General features: G+C 35.0%; 1 protein-coding gene across 2 annotated transcripts in view; it reads right to left on the reverse strand.

The window, feature by feature from the left end:
* Positions 1 to 2,816: 2,816 nt before the first annotated feature.
* The window catches only part of LOC132552549 (ATP-dependent RNA helicase DHX29-like), a 36,868-nt gene continuing 14,756 nt past the window's right edge, over positions 2,817 to 24,928 (reverse strand). For both annotated transcript variants that reach the window (XM_060216726.1, XM_060216725.1), the window contains exons 13-29: positions 23,682 to 24,005; positions 23,147 to 23,416; positions 22,746 to 22,922; positions 21,977 to 22,066; positions 21,159 to 21,254; positions 20,006 to 20,095; positions 19,475 to 19,614; positions 18,406 to 18,579; positions 16,353 to 16,481; positions 15,086 to 15,161; positions 14,404 to 14,625; positions 14,093 to 14,229; positions 13,520 to 13,610; positions 11,122 to 11,478; positions 10,039 to 10,170; positions 5,571 to 5,667; positions 2,817 to 2,916 (exon numbers count right to left, since the gene is read on the reverse strand). In XM_060216726.1, coding sequence (XP_060072709.1) covers positions 2,858 to 2,916; positions 5,571 to 5,667; positions 10,039 to 10,170; positions 11,122 to 11,478; positions 13,520 to 13,610; positions 14,093 to 14,229; positions 14,404 to 14,625; positions 15,086 to 15,161; positions 16,353 to 16,481; positions 18,406 to 18,579; positions 19,475 to 19,614; positions 20,006 to 20,095; positions 21,159 to 21,254; positions 21,977 to 22,066; positions 22,746 to 22,922; positions 23,147 to 23,416; positions 23,682 to 24,005 — 2,661 coding nt within the window. In that variant the 3' untranslated portion in view covers positions 2,817 to 2,857. The remainder of the gene's footprint in view (positions 2,917 to 5,570; positions 5,668 to 10,038; positions 10,171 to 11,121; positions 11,479 to 13,519; positions 13,611 to 14,092; positions 14,230 to 14,403; positions 14,626 to 15,085; positions 15,162 to 16,352; positions 16,482 to 18,405; positions 18,580 to 19,474; positions 19,615 to 20,005; positions 20,096 to 21,158; positions 21,255 to 21,976; positions 22,067 to 22,745; positions 22,923 to 23,146; positions 23,417 to 23,681; positions 24,006 to 24,928) is intronic.

Raw genomic sequence — 24,928 nt, forward strand, 5'->3', positions numbered from 1 at the left:
CTAATAATAAATTGCACTCCCTAAAACAATATCATCGGTGAATGGTCTCCATGCTATAGAGACAAACACCGGGACGAAGTTGTCCTTGCCCGTCTTCGGATGGGCCACACATACCTTTCGCATTCATATATGTTGAAAGGCTAAGCTTATCCCCGGTGCACAGGATGTGATGAACCATTCACCGTTAAACATTTTTTATTGGACTGCATTGACCTTCTGTCTACCCGAGAAATGTTTTATCGTAACGTTTAAAGTCCAAAGACCCTTTTTGAAACTGTAGAGATCGTTAAAATTCTAGGTTATCTGAAAAATGTTGACCTACATTATACACTATGACTTACCTTTTTATCTTTTTTATAATAATATAACCATTTAAGATTTTAAGCGTTTGTCTTTTACCTTTTAGTTTGTTTGATGTTATTTCCTTTTGGATAGCTGTGTGTTTCACCAGTTGTTGGCCCTAATGACCTTTCAAGTGTTGACGGGCCGTTAAGATTGTAATAATAGTAAGAATGATAGAGATCCTTTGGAAGTAAAACTTCGTTGTACAAAAGCTTGTGCATTATACCATTGCGATGGTAATTCCTGTTTCCCAATGTGAAATATAACTTTGTCAATAAGATATTTTGACAATTCATGGAAGTGGTTGCTCAAATTTAATCGAATTTGAGTTTGAATTACAGATCTTGTCTATCGCACAAATATGCAATACTATCGTGGTTGATCAAAATTTAGAAATGACTTATAAATAAATGTGTGACATGGTTCATTTATTTCTAAATAAATATGAGTACAACTAAGTATATTTCCTAGTTAAGCCATTAAAATATAGGTTGGACACTAGTAGATATATCAGATACAGGCTGATTAGTTAGATACACACGTAATTTAAGGCGCTTTGTTTACAAAGAGCCACACGTGACCAGTCTGAGTGCACGGACACTCATTATATATACATTATATATGTAAACATTAAATGGACGTCTCTTTATGTCACAGCAATGAATCATTTAAATCCACATACTTTCAGAAAGGAAATGTTATTTCTATAATGCTCTCATTTTTCATTTATTTTGTACACAAAAATATATGTTCAGGCAAATCTAAAGTGTTGTATCTTACATTTATCTATTTTAACAAGTTTTCGTCCACTATTACGACCTATCGGTCTTTCAGCGGACGAGGTATTTATTACAGGGGCGACTCAGCCGGTAAAGATCCGGACCTGTCATGTATATACCCGTATACTGGTCAACTTTTGCTGCCCAAGGTACTACTACTGGTCACTTTCCGTGGTGTGAAACTATATACGATCAGTCCAGTGTTATTTAGAAAACTGTCGAATAAAACATGACTTTTATAATCACCGATTAATTTTAATATATTCATGTGATCTCTATTTAGTAATAATTTAACGAATTTTCCGTTTAAATTTCAATCCGTAATATTTAGTAAACCATTTTTACCAAACCGCACAAAATGTGTGATCCTATTGCACAGTTGTGCGCACGATACTGTATCGTGCGAGTGTGCGCATGATCTGAGCATGGAGTTTTAGGCGCATTGTGGGTTATCATAATTGTACTACGAACTTGATACGGTAAGTTTAGCGATGAATTTCACCAACGTCGAGTTTTCAATGACGGTATCCATGAATGATAAAAGGACAAACAGCGATAAAGACTGGTACACAGCTTAATTATTAACAATAAGGTTACTGGCTGGTAACCATACACAGCCAATATTTTATGAAACGTTATTTAAACGTTAAAATTGGTTTTCCAACATCAAATTTGAACGTTATTTTTCATATTTGTCATCGTTTCACGTGACTTTAACGTTAAAAATTAAATGTTGAAATTACTTAACTTTATTTCACGTTATGAAAAATTGGTAGTGTAAGGTGAAAGTGCTCGCGAAACATTCCCTGCTGATCGGTGCTTGTTTCTGTTAAAGGAACATAAGAGATCGAAAGAACAGAGCCTGTTGTATCCCACTCTATCATCGTCGGAGGCGACTGAAATTGGACCAGAGGAATCCTTCATGTATTTTTCAACAAGGGCACATCGATGCCACCTCGACAAATCGGCTACATCTATTGCAACATTTCATGAGGTTCAACGTAGAATGTATCTGGTATCGCCAGCTTGTGATTTGGTATAAACAAATATGGCCGCAGAACGGGGTTCAGGGAACCAACGGTGAGATCAAAAACCTAGATATCTCACGTATGTAGAATGCAAGATTCTAATGAATATCGCGTTTCAGTAATAAATTGTTTGCTGTTTCCATTCATAGCAGACATTTTTCGAACAATTTTGGTTTAGAAGTTATTCAGCGGATTACTGGATATTCTGAGACAGAAAACGGCACCCCCAACCCACTCATGACTTTTAAGTCAATTTGAAAATCAATATGAAGTGCAAACTCACTTATTATCACTAGATCCATGTTTCTGTCACAAAAAAATCCCTATATCTGCAGTACCGTTCATTTCATCTTGGTGCACAAGCCTTCGGTATACATAGTTACATGTATGTACTTTTTGAGTTCGTCTATGTGCTTTTTGTACTGGATTTCCGATGCACATATGGTGTCTCTCTTGACATCCGCCCCCATATTGCCTTGGCTATTTCCATGATGTTGAAGTCATAGAAACATGAAAAACATCCAGCCGAGATTGAAAAAATCGATAACTATGTATTCGCGATAATTAACCTCATTCCAGTGCTGTCATTCTGTAATACAAATTCAATATTTACTTCCGTTTTCAAGCGATTTTTAAACTTATCTACAATAATAATCAACGCCATATCTTTGTTTATTATATGTTTTATTAAAGACGTATCCTTCCCCGTCATCTACTTGTCCTCTCTGACCAGAGCAATTCGCATATCACGATGATCAGTTTGTCACCTGAAAGTAAAGGATTGTTTGTTTAATCTGAGTTTTACAAGAAGACATTTCTAACTAAAAAGATCAAATTTTAAATTAATCAACACAATCCTTTCTGTGGTAGCTCATGTCGTATTATCTCCCGTCAGTGGTAACTCATGTCATAGGTATCTCCCGTCAGTTGTAGCTCATGTCATAGGTACCTCCCGTCAGTGGTAGCTCATGTCATATGTATCTCCCGTCAGTAGTAGCTAATGTCATATGTATCTCCCGTCAGTGGTAGCTAATGTCATATGTTTCTCACGTCAGTGGTAGCTTATGTCATATGTACCTCCCGTCAGTGGTAGCTCATGTCATAGGTACCTCCCGTCAGTGGTAGCTCATGTCATATGTATCTCCCGTCAGTGGTAACTCATGTCATACATATCTCCCGTCAGTGGTAGCTCATGTCATATGTATCTCCCGTCAGTTGTAGCTCATGTCATACGTATATCCTGCCACTGGTAGCTCATATCATTGGTATCTCCTGTCAGTAGTAGCTCCTGTCATATGTATCTCCCGTCAGTGGTAGCTCATGTCATAGGTATCTCCCGTCAGTGGTAGCTCATGTCATAGGTATCTCCGGCCACTGGTAGCTCATGTCATTGGTGACTCACACACGTAATAGCCTATATAATTGGTAAATGTGTTTGTGGTATCTAAATATATCGTTAACTCATGTCAGTGGTAGTTAGTCATTGATAACTCATCTGAGTTGTAGCTCAGGTTATTTATAACTTGTATCAGTGATGTTAACACAGTATTATAAAGGTAATTTCAAATTGCTTTTCAGTCTAGGTCCATTATTTTTTCTTATTCTATTACTAAACATTTTCTAATTCTAAAATTCTATTAGATCAAGTTTAATTAAATGCTAAACATAATTATATATGGATGGCTCTGTCAATGGGTTTTCTCCATCACTAATACTAGAGAAATTAATAATACACGAGACATATGTGCTACATAAATCTCTTCTGTGTAAACACAAGAAGTTTTCAACACTCATATTAAAATGTGATTATACAACTGTAAACATCATTGTATAATGAAATGTAACCTGTAGGATCTACAGAACAGGTGTCCTGTTTCACTGCCTGGTAAACACGACTAATAGGGTGTGATAACATATTAATATATACTGAGTGGTAAACCGGTAACACTGATACAAAGTGCGAGCGTTCCATTACAATATCAATTACATCATTCTTCCGGGATTTTTAACTTGCTGAAAGAATGCGACGAAGTCTAACGACCAGATAAATTTAGGTCCATTTGATATGAATTTTAGAGTAGGTAAACAAAAATTATTGTATCAATATTTTGCATACTTTATCTGTCAAACGTTCAAACTGAGTAACGGATTTCACTGTAACAAGGCCCTTATGTAAACATTTCTCCCCCACAAATATAACACTGCATGCTTCTTTCCTTGACAAACATCATAGTGATTATGTTGACTACACAAATATCTCACAACTGATAGCGTTTTTTCTGACTTTTTCAGCACACTTCTTTGGCAAGTTAATGAATTTTAAATTTATTGGTTAAAATGTTTTATTAATATTATTTGATATTGTTTAAAATTCTAAAAGGTAAGATTTCATTATACGTCATTTCAAATACACTTGATCCTTGAATTCAGCAGGACCATGGGAAAACTTTGATAACCAAGTGAGTATGAAGTTTTTGTAAAGTTAGGCATGGGGTGACGGAAGGCTTCGAATTAAACATGGTTTTTGATGTATATAAGTTCGAGATAACGAGGTTTGACCATATGGCATGATGAGTTCTTTTCAAATCATATGATACAAAAAAATTACATTATATATAAGTTAATGTCTTTACTTTCTAAATTACTTTGATGAAACAAACATAAAGTCTAAGACAATGGCCCAAATTCCAAGTTTGTAGGAATGGTCACTTTGCAATTTCAAAATATTACTGTACTATTTTAGGAACATCTATTTTTAGATTTGTTTGTGTTTATAAAAAGATTTTCATATCTGTAGAAGTATCCCATACAAGCTTTGATACATACTTCAGGCTGTAATTAAATCAAAGGTTATCAAAAGTCAGCCAATGAGATGAAAACTAATTTTGAAGAGAATACTTTCAAGATATTGACTTTACATCGATGGTCTGATGTGTAAGCTGAACATTCTGAGATCCATTTCTTGGCTACCGGAGATCGATATTGACTCTATATCGATGGTCTGATGTGTTAGCTGAACATTCTGAGATCCATTTCTTGGCTACCGGAGATCGATATTGATTTTATATCGATGGTCTGGTGTGTTAGCTGAACATTCTGAGATCCATTTCTTGGCTACCGGAGATCGATATTGATTTTATATCGATGGTCTGATATGTTAGCTGAACATTCTGAGATCCATTTCTTATCTACCGGAGATCGATATTGATTTTATATCGATGGTCTGATGTGTTAGCTGAACATTCTGAGATCCATTTCTTGGCTACCGGAGATCGATATTGATTTTATATCGATGGTCTGATATGTTAGCTGAACATTCTGAGATCCATTTCTTGGCTACCGGATATCGATATTGAGAGAATTAATTTTTTGCTGCGCACATTATGTAGGCTTTTATGATCTGCCTGTATATCAAACTTACCTAGCAGGTCCAGTGATGGATTCGCTAATTTTCTCTCCAAAAGTTTATCCAGTAACTTCCTCAATTCACGGAATATAACTCCAGTCTTAGCAAATGCCTGAATGAGAAAAAAAACTGTTCTTAAAATATCATTCAAGACGTTTTTCCTCACTTGTGTAAACGTTGCCAACCTTCATTGATCAAATAAATTTGTCATAACCCTTTTTTAAACGTCATCAAACAAATATGAAGCATAATCAATTGTATTTCATAATTTTCACAATAACTGAAAATTCCAAAATTTGATTTCAACATAATCCACTTTTAGACTGACTTGAATGAATTTAATATCTGAATGACCTGATGAAATCAACTGAATCTAGGGTGATACATTTTATCTAAGTTTTCACAAAACAGACATCAAGGTTGTAGATATACATGTTTTTTTATATCATAACCGTTAGACATTAACCATGTGGCTTTCCTTACAAAAGTCGCATAGAAATTGTTACGACGGGGTTTGATTGATAAGCTGTGAGCCTCATAATTAAGGGCTTGGCAGACATATTGCATTATTTTCCAACCTGATCCCTTTCAGTATCTTTACAATTCAGCCAGCCATGTTTAAGGGCCTCAATCCCACATTCAATGGAATCCTTTTTTTGACTGTTCAGAAAGTCGTCCACTGCACTCGGTATGTATATTGTCATGTATGATGGCATTGTTTGACCAAAAGAGGGTATCGGAAATGGCTTTTTCAGTTCTGGGTATCGATGAGAGTCTAATGGAGCGAGATCAGGCGAATAAGGCGGATGCTCATTCAATTTAATGCCACAATCATTAATGGCAGCCATGGCAATGACAGACTTGTGAACAGAGGCATTGTCCAGGTAGAGCAACACACCTTTACTGAGTTTTCCATAGTACTTGAGTTTAACATTTTCTCTTTAACGCCTAAGAACTGATGCATAATACAGTCAAACCTTACCATATTGAAATCTTTGGGGAATGGAATATTACTGAAAATTAACCAGGTTTCAAATTCACAGGTATAAGCCTTTTCTAGCACCTTGGCCTATCACTCGTTTATGATGAAACAAAGCATACGTATATATACATTCTTTCTACAATTTGATAAATACTTCATCAGAAACAGCTTTGTAGTTTATCTACTGCTTGAATAAGTTTATGTTTTTCATCAATTGTCAGTTGTTTACACTTGTTGCTTGAGGAAGCCATTGTAAAACAACTATCGCTCTCTTCTCTATACAAAGTTAAACTAACCAAAACATTTGTTTAAATAACAGACACAGTTCATTGATTAATACTCATAGTTCATTTCTTTTGTATCATATTTTTACCTGGACATTGAACTAGAGACACAGACGCACCAAAGCGTGACGAAAATGCTCACGGACCCCGGGGTGGCCTTCAATTTAAACGATGTGAAAACAGTTCATAAGTACTACATAGGGCCAGTATTTATCTTTCAAATAATGCGAGATTTCAAATTAACCGATTTTAAAATAAACAAGGTGAACATACTAAGTAAAAGAAGACATTTTGACGGTTATTTGTTTTTCATTTCAAATTAACCAGTTTTTCAATATAACTGAGTTCAAATTAAGTGGGTTCGACTGTATTTGCCACAGACTGTTTGTTCCTTCTGCAGATAATCTAATTCAGAATACCAACAGCATCTCAGAAATCCGAGGCCATAACCTTTCCAGCTGATGGAATAGTCTTTGCCTTCTTTGGTAGGGTGAAACAGGGTGCTTCCATTGTTAAGGCTATTGTTTGGCCTCTAGGTGAAATGATGGACCCACGATTCATCCACAGCCACTAACCCCTGCAGAACCTTAGCAGGATCTGCATGTAAAACGTTCATATTAGCACGCTACCAGACCTCTCTGTTGTGTTTAAGATCAACTGTCAGAAATCTTGGTACCCAATGGGCCGAGAGCTTTCTCGTTGCAAGATCTTCTGTAAGAAGGGGTGTACGCTTTCCCATGAAATCCCTATTGTACTGACTGTCAGTCAAAACAATATCATGGCATTTACTGACCATTGCGGGGGTTGCCAAAATGACTGGCCTTCCAGGAAGGGTGTCATCCCCAAGGCTCTGCATGACATGTTTAAATTCCGTCACCCATTTGTTCACTGAAGCATATGAAGGGGCATCATTCCCTAGTGTTGCTACCATATCAGGATGGATATCCTTAGGTATTAGACCTTTCTTATGCAAATATTTAACCACTGCTCTTTCAGCAATTTTGTCCATTTTGCAAAAGTCACCTCACTTGCCTTGCCACTGACCGAATGACACCGGCCTCCTGGTACACAGCCTTAAAGAGTTAGGGAATAGTTGAGTTAAAAAAGAATATCCCTGCTTAACTCCTTCAATACAAGGCTAACAACTTATCAATCAGTCCTTGTAAGTTCAAACGGATAAATGATTTACAATTAATTTACTATCAGGATGAAGTTTTATCATAATTCTTCTTGATTTAATCAAAGCTTATCAATACATTACAAATCATGCAATGTACACCATCTAATGAACTTGAATGTAAATAAAATTCCAGAAATTAATTCTTAATACTCTTGTGACAATCAGGAACAATGTAAGAAAATGGTAAGGCTTTATTTCAACAAAGGACAACCACATCCTTGAAATATTTTATACAATCATTTCAGTATGTATAATATACAACAATATCAGTCTTTTCTCGCACCTCAGACAGGGATGTCCCACATAATAACCTATCCTAAGATTTTTTTCTATCATGTAGGCGTAGTTAGCACATACATCCTTGCATTTCAACATAAACATAGACTATATCACTGTTAAAATTTCAACGATATTCTGTTTAATTAATCATATTTATAATGAAATAGCGTGGCCCCTAACTCTTGAAAGGTAGCACAGTATTTTTATTTGCGGCCTACATTGTTTATGTGGCACTATCTAAATTTAATAGTGAAGAGGCTGTGTTGGTAGTCTGAGGCTCCCATGGGATATGCAAAACTCTGATGAAATATTGAATAATTTTCAGAGTAGTAAGTGCAAGAAAAAAATCTATAACCTGTAACCGAGTAAGATCGGGGTATGTTAGTCCTGGGCGAAGATCCTGTAACATCCTAACCTCGGCTAAAGCCTTGGTTGGGATTATTTTACAGGATATCAGTGAAAGGCTGTGTTAGATTTTACTTATCAGCTTCATAGGGAGCCATTAACATCTCGGTCTGAAAGCAATCCCAGGCAAACTAGAGCACTGAAACGTCAGAAAGGGCATCGCAAACTAAACTGATGAAATTTTGATAAAAATACTTATATGTGTCGAATAAAAACTTTGAAATATGTTTAATGGCATTTAACAATGACTGAATAAAGTAATAATTAATTGTAGGTTGTGTAAGGAAATAGTCTCATCTTTGTGATTCTTATTTCCTTTTTTATCCTCCTGTTCCATGGTGACTTTTCATTAAACGAAGATAATCTTTGATTCTTTTGAATAATATTGAAACAAAAAATAATTTACAAGTTGAGAAAAAGAATGTTTACGATGAGATCTGAATGACTTACTAGTTTCATATTTAATATTCTGGTTCATACTGTCATATAGTACGTATTTACCAGTAAAAACCCCACTAACCTTGATCTCTAATCAAGAATTTCCTCATTCAACTCTGGAAAATTTTGCTTCATTCAAAAGTTGACCTTAATCTTTGACCTAATTAATTTGAGTAGTCTAGCTACTCACTTCATTTCAAAATTGATCCCAATTGTTATTGCATTTATTTGTAATGTTATATGTGTGTGTTAAATGTATGCATTAACAATAAAGTATTTTTGAGATATATTTTGAGAAATTTGGTCCACATCTTTGCATTTGTGACCTTGACCCCTAGGCAAGAAACCTTTAATTTATTCAGTCAATTTTGCTTCATTATGTCATAAAAGAATTTTTACTAGCATCACTCATTTTCCAGGACAGCTTGTGTTTCTAAGGAAGCTGTGACCACAGATTTTCCAAGGCAGCCATAGCTATGTCCTCAGGTAGGACATTTTATTTAAGATGTTTTAAAAACCATGTGGCTGGCCTCCCACATACTATTCAGTGAGGTATGAACCACGATGTGGACACATTGGGAATAGGGAAGCCTATCACAGCGTAACAAATATAAAACAGTAATTATGTTGTAACACTGACAGTTGTATGCTTGCTGTAAAGGGAACTAAGAAAGAAAAATAACTGGACAACATTCTCTTGACAGGTGTTAATGGTGTTGATAAAATACAGTTTTCTGAGAACTTTGTCAAGTTTTCTTTTTCGTCTACATTTTTAGTTTCTGAACTGGACTCTGCTTTTCCCAAGGAATCCATTCTACAGAAGAATCAACATCAATACTGATTTCCCTGTATCAGGACTTCAGATATTTTTTCTGTTGTATAAGAAAGAATACATAAAAATTGTGGTATATTTACCGTAAAGGAAATTCTGTCATCTATAGTGACTAATTGGTCTGTATGCTGAACATGTATATCACCACCAAACAACAACAAGGAATACGGAGAGACAAGAGTAACCTCCCTTAGGTACACCTTTGATGTTGTCACCTAAAATTATAACAATAAGAACACATATATTTTAATATCAATAATGTACAGAACCTGGCATAGCTTTTCTAATAAACTGATAATTTTATTATTCATATACATGTATATGTACTGAAGACATCTCAATTTATGTATATTGAATCGGGTAGTTTCCATGAAATGCAGTAATTCTGTACAAATAATTATAGATAATTAAATTAAAAAGAAAACTCAACAACACAAAGTGTTTGTTTTAACATTGCCTACATGTACAAATATTTGTATAGTAAACAAAGATAAGTATCATGCTGAAGATATCTCCATCCCATTTTGACATGTTTTCTAATTTTATTCAATTCAACCAGTGATTAAATATTTTTATTTAAGTGAATTTTCTCTCATGGGTGACCATATCTGTGTAAACTTCCACATGAATTTAAATATAATTTAAAATGTGAATTTTTTTTACATTTATACCCTTCATTTAAAAAAAAATTAATCATCATTGACAAAGTTAATCCATGTGTATATTTATCAATAATCAATGATGTCATGAGATCACTGAAATAATTGACAACTCCAAAATAATAATGACAAACATAGAAACTTACTTAAAACTTGGAATTCACTCTTTTCTGTACAACTTTTATCTTTTCAGTCAAAAAATAAGTTATGGCAGACATTTTACTGTTGGGTACATTTTAATATATCTGGAGTTCTGTAACAAGTGTTAATGACCAACAGTATAATATTATCAGTTCAGATTTCTTGTTTTATCTAATCTTCCTTAAAGATTTTCTTTCATGAAGAGTAAAATTTTGACTTTTTTTAAGACCTGAAATACCATTTACCCTTGGCCCTGTCCAAAAGCACAGTTGGTGATCAAAAACCTATACTTAATAATTTGAAAAAACCATCAGATGAATGACTGTGTGTTGCTAATAAAATCCACTTCTATTTCTATATACTAACCTTCTCTTGATATGCTATCCATCCATTGGATGCTAGGGTCCGGTTGACAGAGGAGGGATGTACACCAGCTGGACCCTGGGCGGTCTCACCCACACATACATGGTTCCTGCGAGGATGAGCAGCTGCATCGACTGGAGCACTGTATGTTATCTTGGCAACATTTGGATACAGACCAGCAGCAATGACTGCCTTCAACATGGCAACAGTTTTTAAGTCAATATCTGTACTTGTTCCAACAGTAGATTTACTTATTTCAAGTACAGATCCAGGTGCGACTGTTGTCATTTGCTTTTGTGAATGTCTGGAATCCCCAAAGCCGATAGACTTTACAAGTCGAATCAAATCATTTGATAAATTCTGGAAGTTGAAAAGTAAAAACATTTTATAATTTAATACATATTAGGCTGCTGCAATATGCCATGACAACAGTAAGAAACTAGATTTTCAGAAACATCACAGTGACAATAAACATGGTACATTTACCACAAAACACAGAGACACCAAAAAACATAGTAAACCACCAGAAAAAACAAGAGATCCCAGAGGGATCTTGGCGCCCACCATTTGAGGATCTGTTTTCAGTTCTTGAAGATTTTTTTTTGTTTGTTACAGGTGTTGTAAATGTTCATGAACTGGTCTTCATTGAATTTACTCAATGATGGCACAAGATATTTTCATTAAGCACCTATTAGCAAATATCATTTGAAAAAGATCCCAAAGTATTATTAGATAGCAGTCAGTTACAGGTGGATAATGGACAATATGCTTGTGCTGTATTACTGTCGACATCCAAGATGGCTGCCTGTGGGCCACCTTGATTTCAAATCAGTCCAAAACAGGTACAATGCACAACTAGGGACCAAGGGAAACCAATATCAATGAAATATCAGAAGGATCCATCCTGGACTTCCTCAGATATAGCAGTAACAAGATTTTACTCTCAAAATCCAAGATGGCTGCCTGTCAGCCATCTTGATTTCGGATCAGTCCAAAAAGGTATAATGCACAACTTGGAACCAAAGGGAACCTGCATATGAAATTTGAGAAAGATCCATCCAGTACTTTCCAAGAAATAGCAGTAACAAACTTTTACATTCAAAATCCAAGATGGCCACCTGTCTGCCATCTTGAATTCGAATCAGTCCAGAAAAGGTACAATGCACAACTAGGGACCAAGGGGAACCTGCATATGAAATTTGAGAAAGATCCATCCAGTACTTTCCAAGAAATAGCAGTAACAAACTTTTACATCCAAAATCCAAGATGGCCACCTGTCGGCCATCTGGAATTCGAATCAGTCAAAAAAAGGTACAATGCACAACTAGGGACCAAGGGGAACCTGCATATGAAATTTGAGAAATATCCATCCAGTACTTTCCAAGAAATAGCAGTAACAAACTTTTACATCCAAAATCCAAGATGGCCACCTGTCGGCCATCTTGAATTCGAATCAGTCACAAAAAGGTACAATGCACAACTAGGGACCAAGGGGAACCTGCATATGAAATTTGAGAAAGATCCATCCAGTACTTTCCAAGAAATAGCAGTAACAAACTTTTACATCCAAAATCCAAGATGGCCACCTGTCGGCCATCTTGAATTCGAATCAGTCAAAAAAAGGTACAATGCACAACTAGGGACCAAGGGGAACCTGCATATGAAATTTGGGAAAGATCCATCCAGTACTTTCCAAGAAATAGCAGTAACAAACTTTTACTTCCAAAATCCAAGATGGTTGCCTGTCGGCCATCTTGAATTCGAATCAGTCCAAAAAAGGTACAATGCACAACTAGGGACCAAGGGGAAACTGCATATGAAATTTGAGGAAGATCCATTTAGTACTTTCTAAGAAATAGCGGTAACAAACTTTTACTTCCAAAATCCAAGATGGCCACCTGTCGGCCATCTTGAATTCGAATCAGTCCAAAAAAGGTACAATGCACAACTAGGGACCAAGGGGAACCTGCATATGAAATTTGAGAAATATCCATCCAGTACTTTTCCAGAAATAGCGGTAACAAACTTTTACTTCCAAAATCCAAGATGGCCACCTGTCGGCCATCTTGAATGCGAATAAGTTCAAAAAAGGTACAATGCACAACTAGGGACTAAGGGGAACCTGCATATGAAATTCAGTACTTTTCCAGAAATAGCGGTAACAAGAATTGTTTACGGACGGACGGACGCCCAGCCGGACGGACGGACCACGGACCACGGACGCAAGGCGATTTGAATAACCCACCATCTATTTGAATAGATGGTGGGCTAAAAATGTAAAAATACAATAAATTTATATATATTCCACAAAACACAGAGACACCAAAAAAGATAGTTATGATAGCCACCAGAAAAAATGTAAAAACACAATCAAGTTATTACTAAATCAATCAATGCTTACCTCTATCTCCAGCAGTGTGTTCCTTCTAAGAAAGTACTTTTGACAGTACTGTTGTTCTACATGACCACTTTCTCTTTTGGTCTGTTGCCACCTGTATATCAAACCAATATCACTGTTTATTAGGAAATCCACATCTTATTAAATATATATATATGTAGATAAGGAAAAGACCTAACTCGTCTCTGTAGCGAAGGGGCATAACTCTCAATTTTTGAGATACTTTGTCATCTATATTTTATTCTGTCATATACATTCAATTGGAAACTAATCATGTTTTTTAAAACTATTTTTTTTCTTTTTTGAATTTATTTTCAAGGTTTATATTAAAATTCCATTCAATGCATGGAAGTATACTGTAAAAAATAATCCTTATATTCTCTGTGAAAAATGTATGAAACTGCTGCCTTTGCATACCAAAAAATAAATCATAATTTTTTAATTTAATACATAAAAAAATTTAGTAACTAAATGTGATCATCACAGATAACATCAACATAAAAACTAATCTTTTCACCAATTGGATGCTGACAGATGACGGACAAAACAGACAAATAAATAGTAATTACAAATTACCCAAGATAAGCCTTGTAGACTGTCAGGTGATCTGAAGCAGCAGTTGCCATGGATACTTTAGCAGCTTGGGCAAGGTCAAGTTTCTGTATAGGAGCTACAAATGGAGATTTGGTTGTCATAGCAGCTGCAATCACTGCCTGGAACAGGAAATTAGTATCATCAGTTATTAGTTATCAATATTTTTAATCAACTACACACAAGCAGCTTTTGAGAGATTTCCTATATGGTCAAAAGCATGAATCTGTGGTTTGGTTTAAAGGATGATGCTAATATTTACTTCGCATGTGAAGAAATAAGTTTATCATACTCACCACAGGTTCAAGGTATCCAAATATTGCACCAATCAGAAGAACTTTGCCAATGCGTACGTGGACAGGAAGTGCAGCTAGATGGTGACCTAAAGGGGTCAGTATTGATCCCTCCTGACACGCCCCTACTTCGTGCAGCATCCCCATGGCCCTGGCAATCACATTAGGTCTGGGAGGGTCCAGGGCTTCAGACAAAAAGTGCTCCGGTTCTCCTAGATCACATTTCTGTAACATTCACAGTTAATGGTTTATGCTAGATTACTGCAAATTGGATCTCTTTTTGTTTGAAGAGTTGCTAAAATAAGCTATATATCAACTAACCATTATCATCACACACCTTACCAAGGCTGACATTGATATTAAAAATTCATCATGATGATAATTCTGGACATCATTTTGAACTGTTTTAGCAATCAAAATATCTGTTAGGGAGAGAAATTACATTGATTGATGTAATGAGTGATGTGTCATTTAACCTATACTTCTAAATAAACACAGGTAAAATATGTAAGGTAATTTATATATAGGTATAAAGTGATAAGTGCCATGTAAGATTTAACTCTTATGATTCAGAGTTATAATTAGTCAGGTAGCATACAGCCTTAACTCCAATATAAACACAGAACTGGTACTTTAACATAGCCGCCATAGGCAAGAGCTAACCCAAGATCCTCACTACACTTACCATGATGTGTAAACAGAGTTCCTCCAGAGGAACTCTCTGTATCTCAGGTACAGTATACGGGGCCATGTCCTGGTATCTATGGAAAATTAAAACATTATTTTGTAAAAGTTTATCAAATAATCAGATTTAAATTGAAAAAGAATATATTATAAGTATTTCTGTATTGACAGCCATCCAAACAAACATCATATGTTAACTGGATAAAATGGCAGCCAAAATGTTCTTTTCATTGAAGTAGACAACTGTGTAACCACTTTTGAGAAACAATACAAAGAAAACGAGATCCAAGGTCTGTTCTGGTAGATTCAGTAATATCGACAGTCTTCCTAGGGTGGATTCCTAGTGGAATACAGGAGTCAAGTTAAAAAATGTGTAAACAGGAAATATAGAGGACCAGATAACATCCTATGGAAGTCAAATATGCCACACCTATCAACCCATGATCAGCTATGGGCAGTCATTCTTTTACTTTCATCAACTGACACAGATTGGACAATACTTTCAATGAAGAAAGCTACTTTTGCCCTTTAATTCCACATGAATAGCCCTTACCTTACTTTAAGGAACAGTGTTGTTCTCTTACTTTTAATACAGTGAGAGATCTTTCAACTGCTTGTGATTTTCTTACTGTGATAAATGAACCAATGACCTAAAGGGAGATAACTTTCTATAAGTGTGAAAAACAAAGAGAACAAATGAACTGAAGGGAGATAACCTTCTGTAATAGTCAGAAACAAGGAGAACAAAGAAATGAAGGGAAATAACCTTCTGTATTTGTGGGAAACAAGGAGAGCCAATGAACTAAAGGGAGATAACCGTCTGTATTAGTCAGAAACAAGAACAAAGAAATGAATGGAGATAACCTTCTGTAATTGTGGGAAACAAGGGGAGCCAATGAACTAAGGGGAGATAACCGTCTGTATTAGTCAGAAACAAGAACAAAGAAATGAAGGGAAATAACCTTCTGTATTTGTGGGAAACAAGGGAAGCCAATGAACTAAAGGGAGATAACCGTCTGTATTAGTCAGAAACAAGAACAAAGAAATGAAGGGAGATAACCTTCTGTAAGTCTGAGAAACAAAAACAACCAATAAAGTGAGATAACTTTTTCTTACCATAACAATGGTAAATACAGAGCATTGATAAAGGGAGATAAATCCTTTCACAGTTGTGTCCATGTCCATGTCTTCTCCTATAAAGACCTTACAAATGCTGTTTCATCTTTGAAAACTTATCTACAATTAGTTATGGGAAACCAGTTCCTTACCTTTCTTTGGTATACATCCTAAAACAGAAGCCTTCTCTGACTCGACCAGCTCTTCCCTGTCTCTGTTTAGCATTAGCCTTACTGATGTATACCTCCCTCAGAGCACTCATCTGACTAGACTCCATGTACCTATAATCATCAAAATGTCAATTAATATTCATCAACACATACCTTTCAATGGTACATATTTTACATACATTGTCGTTAGATAACGTAATCATGCTTATCAGCCCTCAGGGGCCTGAAGGAGAGGATCTAAGAGAGAAATGTGGAATTAATTAAATTTTTCAACCCCTTTAGTGTGAATAGGGGAATCTCAACCCGAGGGGTAAGATTATTGAGTTGTCAAACATGAGGCTTACTGAGTGTATGAAATGTTTCTTACCCTGTTTTCTATGTCTGAGTGTAAGACAAATGTATTGTGTGTAAACAAAAACGTGTGGATGGCGTATGAATAATGATGAGTCCAGAACCTCAGATGTTTCATGCATTGTGATTTAATCTTACACAAAAATAGTGTACATGTCACAATAATGTTCAATAAAATTATTCCCTTGATATCTATATATCTTAAACAATGAATTGAGGATTAAAATGAGTTTCAATCTTAATGTTAACACAGAATTTTCAGTTTTGAAGATAACCTGTGATTTCAGAAGCAGACTAACTAGTGTATGTGTGTGACCTTATAAAAGTAGTTCCACTTCCGGGTCACACCAGTGACATCACTTTTTGGAAAGTTTTCCAAATGTAAAAATAGTATTGTGAGGCTTTTCTCAATCCAAGGGTAAGATAAGGAAATCTCACACAAGGAAAAAGAGAAGATTTATCTGTCCAGGGTAAGAGAATACATGTGGAAAACGACAGGCTTTGGAGGATGACCTAGTAATTTCTCATTATGTTGGTGAGACAAACCCCAGCTGTCATGGTGAAAAGGAAGTGTAATATCTACTTTCACTCACATGATTACCCTGTATCACTATCAACTCCACTAAAACATCACAGCAGGGATATGACCAATTTTCAAGTCAAACATTCTGTTATCTAATAAATTCTATATATATAATGTTTCTCATTTTCATTTTTAAAATACCTGATGCATACCTGCAGCAAGCAAATATTTATCAGTCAGACAAATTGTTAACTTAAAATAATTACAAAGCTACCAAAAAAGGCATATAACATTATGGTAAAGTTGACATTATAAAAACAACATGGTTGTTTTACTGAGCAAAAGTAAATTTGTATTGTAATGAAAAATGCCAGTACAAATAATGTAAGATACTTTCATATGTATTTAAGGAATTATTGGAATATTTATTTGAAAACTTGTATGATTGGGCATCCTACAAAACTCTGTGTTGTATTCAGCAATGTCTTATCAAGTGCTGCAGTCAAACCTTGCTTTCTCCAACTCATAAAACTCCAAGACCCTGTTCAATTGCAAACATTTTGGCGATTCCTGCCTAATTTTACATAAAACATTAAAACTCACTGCAATTGAATACTTGGTAATCTCAAAGTTTCCCTATGGTCCCTTAAGTTTCAGATAACCAAGTTCAACTGTATGTTTTTATCTGATATGTAAATTAATTCTGTTTAAATAAACTAAATTTTTTTCCCATTGATTTAAATTTTTTTGAATTCAATAAAAAATTGAACTTTTTGCGAAATAGACTACTGTTTTCTTTTTCAGTTATTTTTTAAACGTCACAATGTTGACTCATCTCAGTTTATTTCATCCTCGAAAAGAGAGAAAATTAAAACCCCTTGAAAATAACCAGTGTCTTTTATATAGACAATGAATGCCATAACAAGACAATTCAATACATAAAGGCTGAATATGTGGAATAAAGTTTCTCAAAAAGTATATAATTCAGCTTTGTCAGATTACAGGGTAGGAAAATGAACTTGTAAAATTGTTTATTGTTATTTTAAATTGAATTCAATAAAAAATTCCAAAAAAGAAAACTATCTTGTATGCTGGGGCACTAATTCCTGCCAGCACTCTATAAAGCAAAAATGAATACACAGCACAAATATAGAATCTTACCGATTTTCCTTCACTTTCCCCGTGTCAATAACGAAGACAACATCTGGTATGGTGATACCAGTTTCTGCTATGTTGGTTGCTATGACAACCTTCCTAATTCCTGGAGGTGGGACTCTGAAAGCCTCATTCTGGTCTGAGGATGACAGGATGGAATGTAAGGCAATCACTTGGTACCTGGTAAAAAAGAAAACCAACATGTAACATGCTAATCCATTCACCATAAAATATTGAGAGTACACATGAACATTTCATTGGCAAATTTGCATATATTTCTTAACATACATTTTTACATGTCAAACATCCTCCTAGATATGATGAAATAACCCATCAATTCATCCTTGGATGTTTTATATACAAAAAATGAAAATTTAAAAATGATCACTTTTGACGACTCATTTCTGTGAATAAAATAGTGAGTTGTGGACCAACAGATGAAAAATAAATTTATTTCAATAGTGTATGTTATAAAAAAAAAAGTTTACCAAGAAATATGGCTGATTTGGGAAAAAAGTACCAAACAATATAAACTTGAAACTAATTCAGTAGAAAAGGTGCACACATAAAAATTGTTATCCTCAGTTTTCATACTGTAGTTTCATTCTGACATCATTTTGCTTCAAATTGTCATTCTCATTCAAATGATGATTTTACGCCCATGTGTGCTTCTCGGCAACTGCAAGTTCACTCAAGTGTCTTGATTCACTGCTCAGTTTTTCTATAAATCTTTTAGTATGAACACAACATATGATTTTTAAGGAGTCCGAAATCAATGCACCAGGGATATATACAAGAAGTCATATTGGATCTGTACTTTTGAGATTTTGTACTTACTGTAGAGATTTTGGACCTACCATAGAAATTTTATCCAAACTTTCAGAGTTTATCCAACAAAAATTTTGAAATTGTACCCACTTATTTAGAATTAAACCAATTCTTGAGATTTTACCCAACATTTAAGATTTTACCAGACATCTTAGATTATACCCAATATTTAAGATTTTACCAAACATTCAAGATTATACCCAATATTTAAGAAATATTTTTCCTACATTTCACATTTTGTACCTACCTCTGAGATTTTGTAAAGTTACGGTCGGCCATCAGTAGCTCATACAGTTCCTGGATATCGGCCAAACCAGGCATAAAAATGAGGACTGCTCCTTCTACCTGGGAAAACTCAGGACTTTTCTCCAAGTAACACAACAGTTCCTGTAATGAAACAAAAAATTCACATTTGTGTTTCCCATGAAAATATTGAACTTTAACATTTGAGTAGAACCCTATTGTTCAATCAAAGTTTAAAATCTTTCCTCAAATTAAAATTTGATCTAATTCAAATCCAAACAAGTTGGAACAAAAGATGTTTACAGATTGTGAATTTTAAATTTGATTCTTCCTGATAACTGTAGTGTCACGGAAGATGGTTTTGATAAATTATAAGCACCTCGAAAACAATATACATGCACCATTTGGTAATTTTTACATGGTTCCTATCTTCTAAATCATTTCACACAACATCACATAGTATTTTGTCTGCTTTGCCAAAGCAAGAAGCAATTTTCCTCATCTATTAGAATCTCTGTTTGCATCAGACACTGACCACAATAAGCTCCATGTTAATACGATCAGTGTTAGATCTGGTCACTGTGTTACGGGTTCGTAAACTGTACGTCTTAGGACACAGGTCAGTCTGAAAGTAAAACCACAAAAATAAGGGCTTGTAAAAGTTTGAGATGAAAATTTGAAAGTGAAGTAGAATATTTGGAAATGAATGCATAAAAGAGAAACACTTAACTTTACTGTATACATAAGAAAACGATATATTGGAGAGCCAACACTCTTGAGGTCTTGCGGTTATGTTCCTGGATGAATCCCACAGGGTATTCAATAGAGATCCTTAGAATGAGGTAAACATATAGATAAAATAAAGGATATTCAACATCCAAGAACTAGTGCTTATGTTTATTCTTATGAATAAACCATACTGTATAACGCACAATCAAAATACCTTCCACTTCTTTAATGAGTCTAATTGTTACATTATTATGTATTGTTACTTTATATCCTATTAACAGCCAAGGTCATCTAAGGACATGCCAGGTGAAGGAAAGCCGGAGTTTCCAGGGAAAAACCGCCAACGTGCAGCCAGTATCTAGCGACTGTCGTATGTAGGTTGTGAACCTGTGACCCAGAGATGGAGGACTAATGATGAAGACGGTCAGATGCTTTAACCACTTGGCCAATCACGACCCCAGGCAATGTATAACATGGAGATTAACATGATTGTGACTTTAGATCGTTTGTATTTCCTGTAAAATCACAGTTCACAAACCTGAGTCTATACTTTGTCATCCTACCGCGCCTTTATCGGTGTTTTGAAACTGAGTGTACAGTTACCCGTCGAAAAAACATGGGTACAAGTTCTGTACCCTAATTTAGGGTAAATGGACAACACTGCCTTATGTCCCTACCACATATTGCTTTCCTCTCAATTTAAATTCTTTACTAGAAAATGGAAAAACAAATTCAGTTTTCTCAATAAAAATCTGCCATCCATTTCTGTGGTAAATCTACGTGTCCCCAAACCTGTACTTGTAGATGGATTGTGTAGAATTTCTGGAAATACTTCAATGTTACATTATGAGACCCATCGGTTTTAGCAATAAGGTTGAGAATAACCCAGGAAAATAAATTGCAGATTGATCACTGTCATCTCAATATAATCAAAACATGGCAGAAAACGGATAACTTACTCGATCAATTTTGGATACATTCTCTTTTGTCCAGTAGACGTCCACATGTGTCTGCTCCCCACCTTTACCGGTAACAGCTAAATTAGCTTGTTCTTCCTAAAACATTTAACAAAACAATTCACGTAAATTTCAGTACATGTTGTAAATACACAAGAACTATTAGTACCGGCAATAAAAATGTTAATGCATTTACGTGTCCAGTCAAACTTCGTTATTTCGAAGTTGATTGAATGGTTGGAAAACTTCAAGTTATTCTTGTATTTGATTTAAGTGAGATCAAATGTTTGGTGAAAAGTTTCGCCGTGACAAATTAAATACTTTGAATTAAGCAGGGTCTATGGATTATATGAGTTTGAGATAACAATATTTAATTGTATATACTGGGTATGCTGCATTGTTGAGAAATGATATTAAAAAAAAAAACGAACTTGAATTGTATGTATATGAAACTTAATGCATTATTGTAAATGTACATACAACGGTGAGAAGTTACACAACTCAGATTGAGTTAATGAAGACAGAAATTAGAACTTAAGATGCATATTTTGACATAAATTACACATTTTAATACAATTATGATTCTTATTGCCCAGAAAAAATACTGGAAACACATCAGAGATAGAAAGGTGCTTTCATGTAATAATTCATTAAATTTTGGAAATTTTCCATCATGGTGGGTAACATTAAGTGAACTCATGTACATGAGTTTACTCTGAACGATCACTTTTTACAGGAAACAAGGAAAGTTAAGATAAGGAAGTTAATAGTAAAATAAAAACTGCCTGACTAAGGATAATTCCTGGATGTTTTATACGAACCTTGACTAACTGTTCTGGTCTCAGGGCATATGGTGAGTCATCATCCAGTACGTACAATGTACGTTCTATCACATCTTCCACGTGGTAAACCTGACGTGACAGTACATTATAACAGTAAGTGTACACATGGAACAGCAATGAGGAGCTAAAAGCATAAAAATAGTTATAACTCTACAGCAGAGGCAGCAATAATGCGATGAAGATCAAGACAGAAAATGTACAAAAGACATACATGTGAATAGCACCTTTTAATAACTTAAGAGTGAGATACATTAGAACCAAACAATGAATTAAACTGCATCATGCAGTTGTTTTGTCCTTGCATGACACGTCAATGACACTAAGGGCCTTAATGTCGAATGAGGAAAATCCGGAGTGATCAAAAGAAAAAACAAAATCTAGACGGAGAAATGCAGCAGCCCCATAATTACATAAATTTCAGAATTTTTATTATTTATCAAATAATTTTAGAACAGCGTCAAGTACATGTGTATTTCTGAACTGTGATACTATTGAATTGAATTAAAACATGGCATGAAGGTTACGGCTAACCTAGGGGACTATGTCCACCAGCAGTGTCTACCATCACCTATCCTAAAGATTGTACAAAAGACAAACAAGTGAATATAGCACCTTTTAATAATCTAGAATTAGATAAGCAGAGCCAAACCATGAATTAAATGCCATCCTTGGACAGACGTGGGGACTGATATTTGTTCCACCTCATAAAATTGATGGATGTTAAATTTCTATCACAATGACATCCTACCGCCACAGGAAAGGTCCGACCTGGTATGTTGATGACACTACAGTGATGGAAGTATGCAGAGAATTTATCACTGTCCAATGTAGCGCTCATCAGGATTATTTTCAGATCTGTCCGAACTGACAGAAGACGACGCAAGATGATGAGGAGGAAGTCTGACTGGACACTCCGCTCATGGACCTAACATAGAAAATAAATTAAATATGCAGTCTTATGAACTTCCGTGAAACAAATGAATCTTGTCCAAACTTTGAAAAAGTCACCTTCAAACAATAATGTGACAGAAAATCTTAAAAATCGCTCTCATCTGTTTCATGTTTACTTAACTAATGATAATTGTGCATGAAGTTTTCCTGTGAGTCTTTTTAAAGTTTAGCACAGTATGAATCTTAATACTTAATTACCTCATCAACTACAATGTGAGACACCTCTTTCAATGTGGGATCTGTCTGTAGTCTTCGTAGTAGCACCCCAGTCGTACAATACACCAAACGGGAATTAGGGCCACACTTGGACTCAAAACGTATTTGATAACCGACCAAAGAATCCTGGCGTCCAAGCGCACCCTCGCCCATCTCCTGGGAGACACGATGGCTGAGACTTGTTGCTGAAATTCTCCGAGGCTCAGTACAAACAATATTACACTTGTGTCCTTCTCCTTGGCTTACAAAGTACTGCAATCAACACATTTATTGTGTCAGTGAAATCGACAAAATAACCAAAATTTTTATGTCATTGTTTTGTCATAATCAACAATACAGTATGATACAAATTTCTATCGATGTTGATGTTTTTTGACATAAATTAGAAAAGTTAGCAAATGTTTTAGTCTAATATTTCCATTGGAATAGCTAAATCTATAAAAATACTCCATTGAGAAAACCTTTTTAGAGATAGACAAAGAAAATCAAATTGTGCTAGTGAATATTCTGTCTTCACCTCTAGTAAAAACTGCGGTATTTGAGTACTCTTGCCACTACCAGTTTCGCCAGCAATCACGACCACACTCTGACCCGCAATCATGTCCAGTATTGCGGTGCGGTGTTTATACACAGGCAACTCCTGTCTGGTTTTTAACAGAGTACGGAATCCATCGGATTGACAACGTTGTTTGAACAAGTCCTTCATTTCCCTGCCTGACATAGTTCCAGCCCTTCTCCGCGATTTTGTTAGGTGACTATATGACTTCATATCACCCGAAGATGGTTCAGATGGAATTAGCTCTGTGTCTTGTTCATTCTTGTCATCAGAGTCTTCAAACTCCTTAAATTGTACATAAAAAATGAAAGGAAATATTCATTTCTGTTTTTTAAATCTTTTACTTTTTTTAATTATGAAAAATTAACTGATATGTTTTTCCAGGTAGACAGCTTAAACATGACAACAAAACATCATGTCTACAAGGGCCTTATCTCTATTACTGTTATCAATTAATGTGAACAAAATTCTTTCAACTCAATAATTAGATTTTTCTGAGGAATTACTTTTTTGTGTCTGTCGGCTATTTTAATTGCCCATGACAACAGTAACATTTATTGCAAAATAAAGAGCTGTTTCATCAAGGGATTATTATTACACCTGAGTTTAAAGAATAATTATTTTTTCTTTTCAAGAAATATTATTTAGATAAGGTTACCATAGTATATAATGTAAATATGAACAATGGTTGTCAGACTGGTATGTAGCTTAAACTGGCTCACCTACATATTCCACATTCAATTTGCAAAATTGATTTGATAACAAAAATGAACCAATGTATCAGTATGTTACGTATGTTACACACAAACTGATATAAATTAAGAATCTCACGACTATATAGCATCATAAAACATATAAAAAAATGTTAAGACCATACACAGTTAATGATTAAAATCATACACAGTTAATGATTAAGACCATACACAGTTAATGATTAAGACCATACACAGGCAATGATTAAGACCATACACAGTTACTGATTAAGACCATACACAGTCAATGATTAAGACCATACACAGTTAATGATTAAGACCATACACAGTCAATGATTAAGACCATACACAGTTACTGATTAAGACCATACACAGTTAATGATTAAGACCACACACAGTCAATGATTAAGACCATACACAGTTAATGATTAAGACCATACACAGTTACTGATTAAGACCATACACAGTTACTGATTAAGACCATACACAGTTAAT

This window comes from Ylistrum balloti, unplaced genomic scaffold (genome assembly GCF_031769215.1).
Source record: "Ylistrum balloti isolate Yb309-2 unplaced genomic scaffold, AGI_CSIRO_Ybal_v1 Utg370256, whole genome shotgun sequence".
NCBI lineage: Eukaryota > Metazoa > Mollusca > Bivalvia > Pectinida > Pectinidae > Ylistrum > Ylistrum balloti.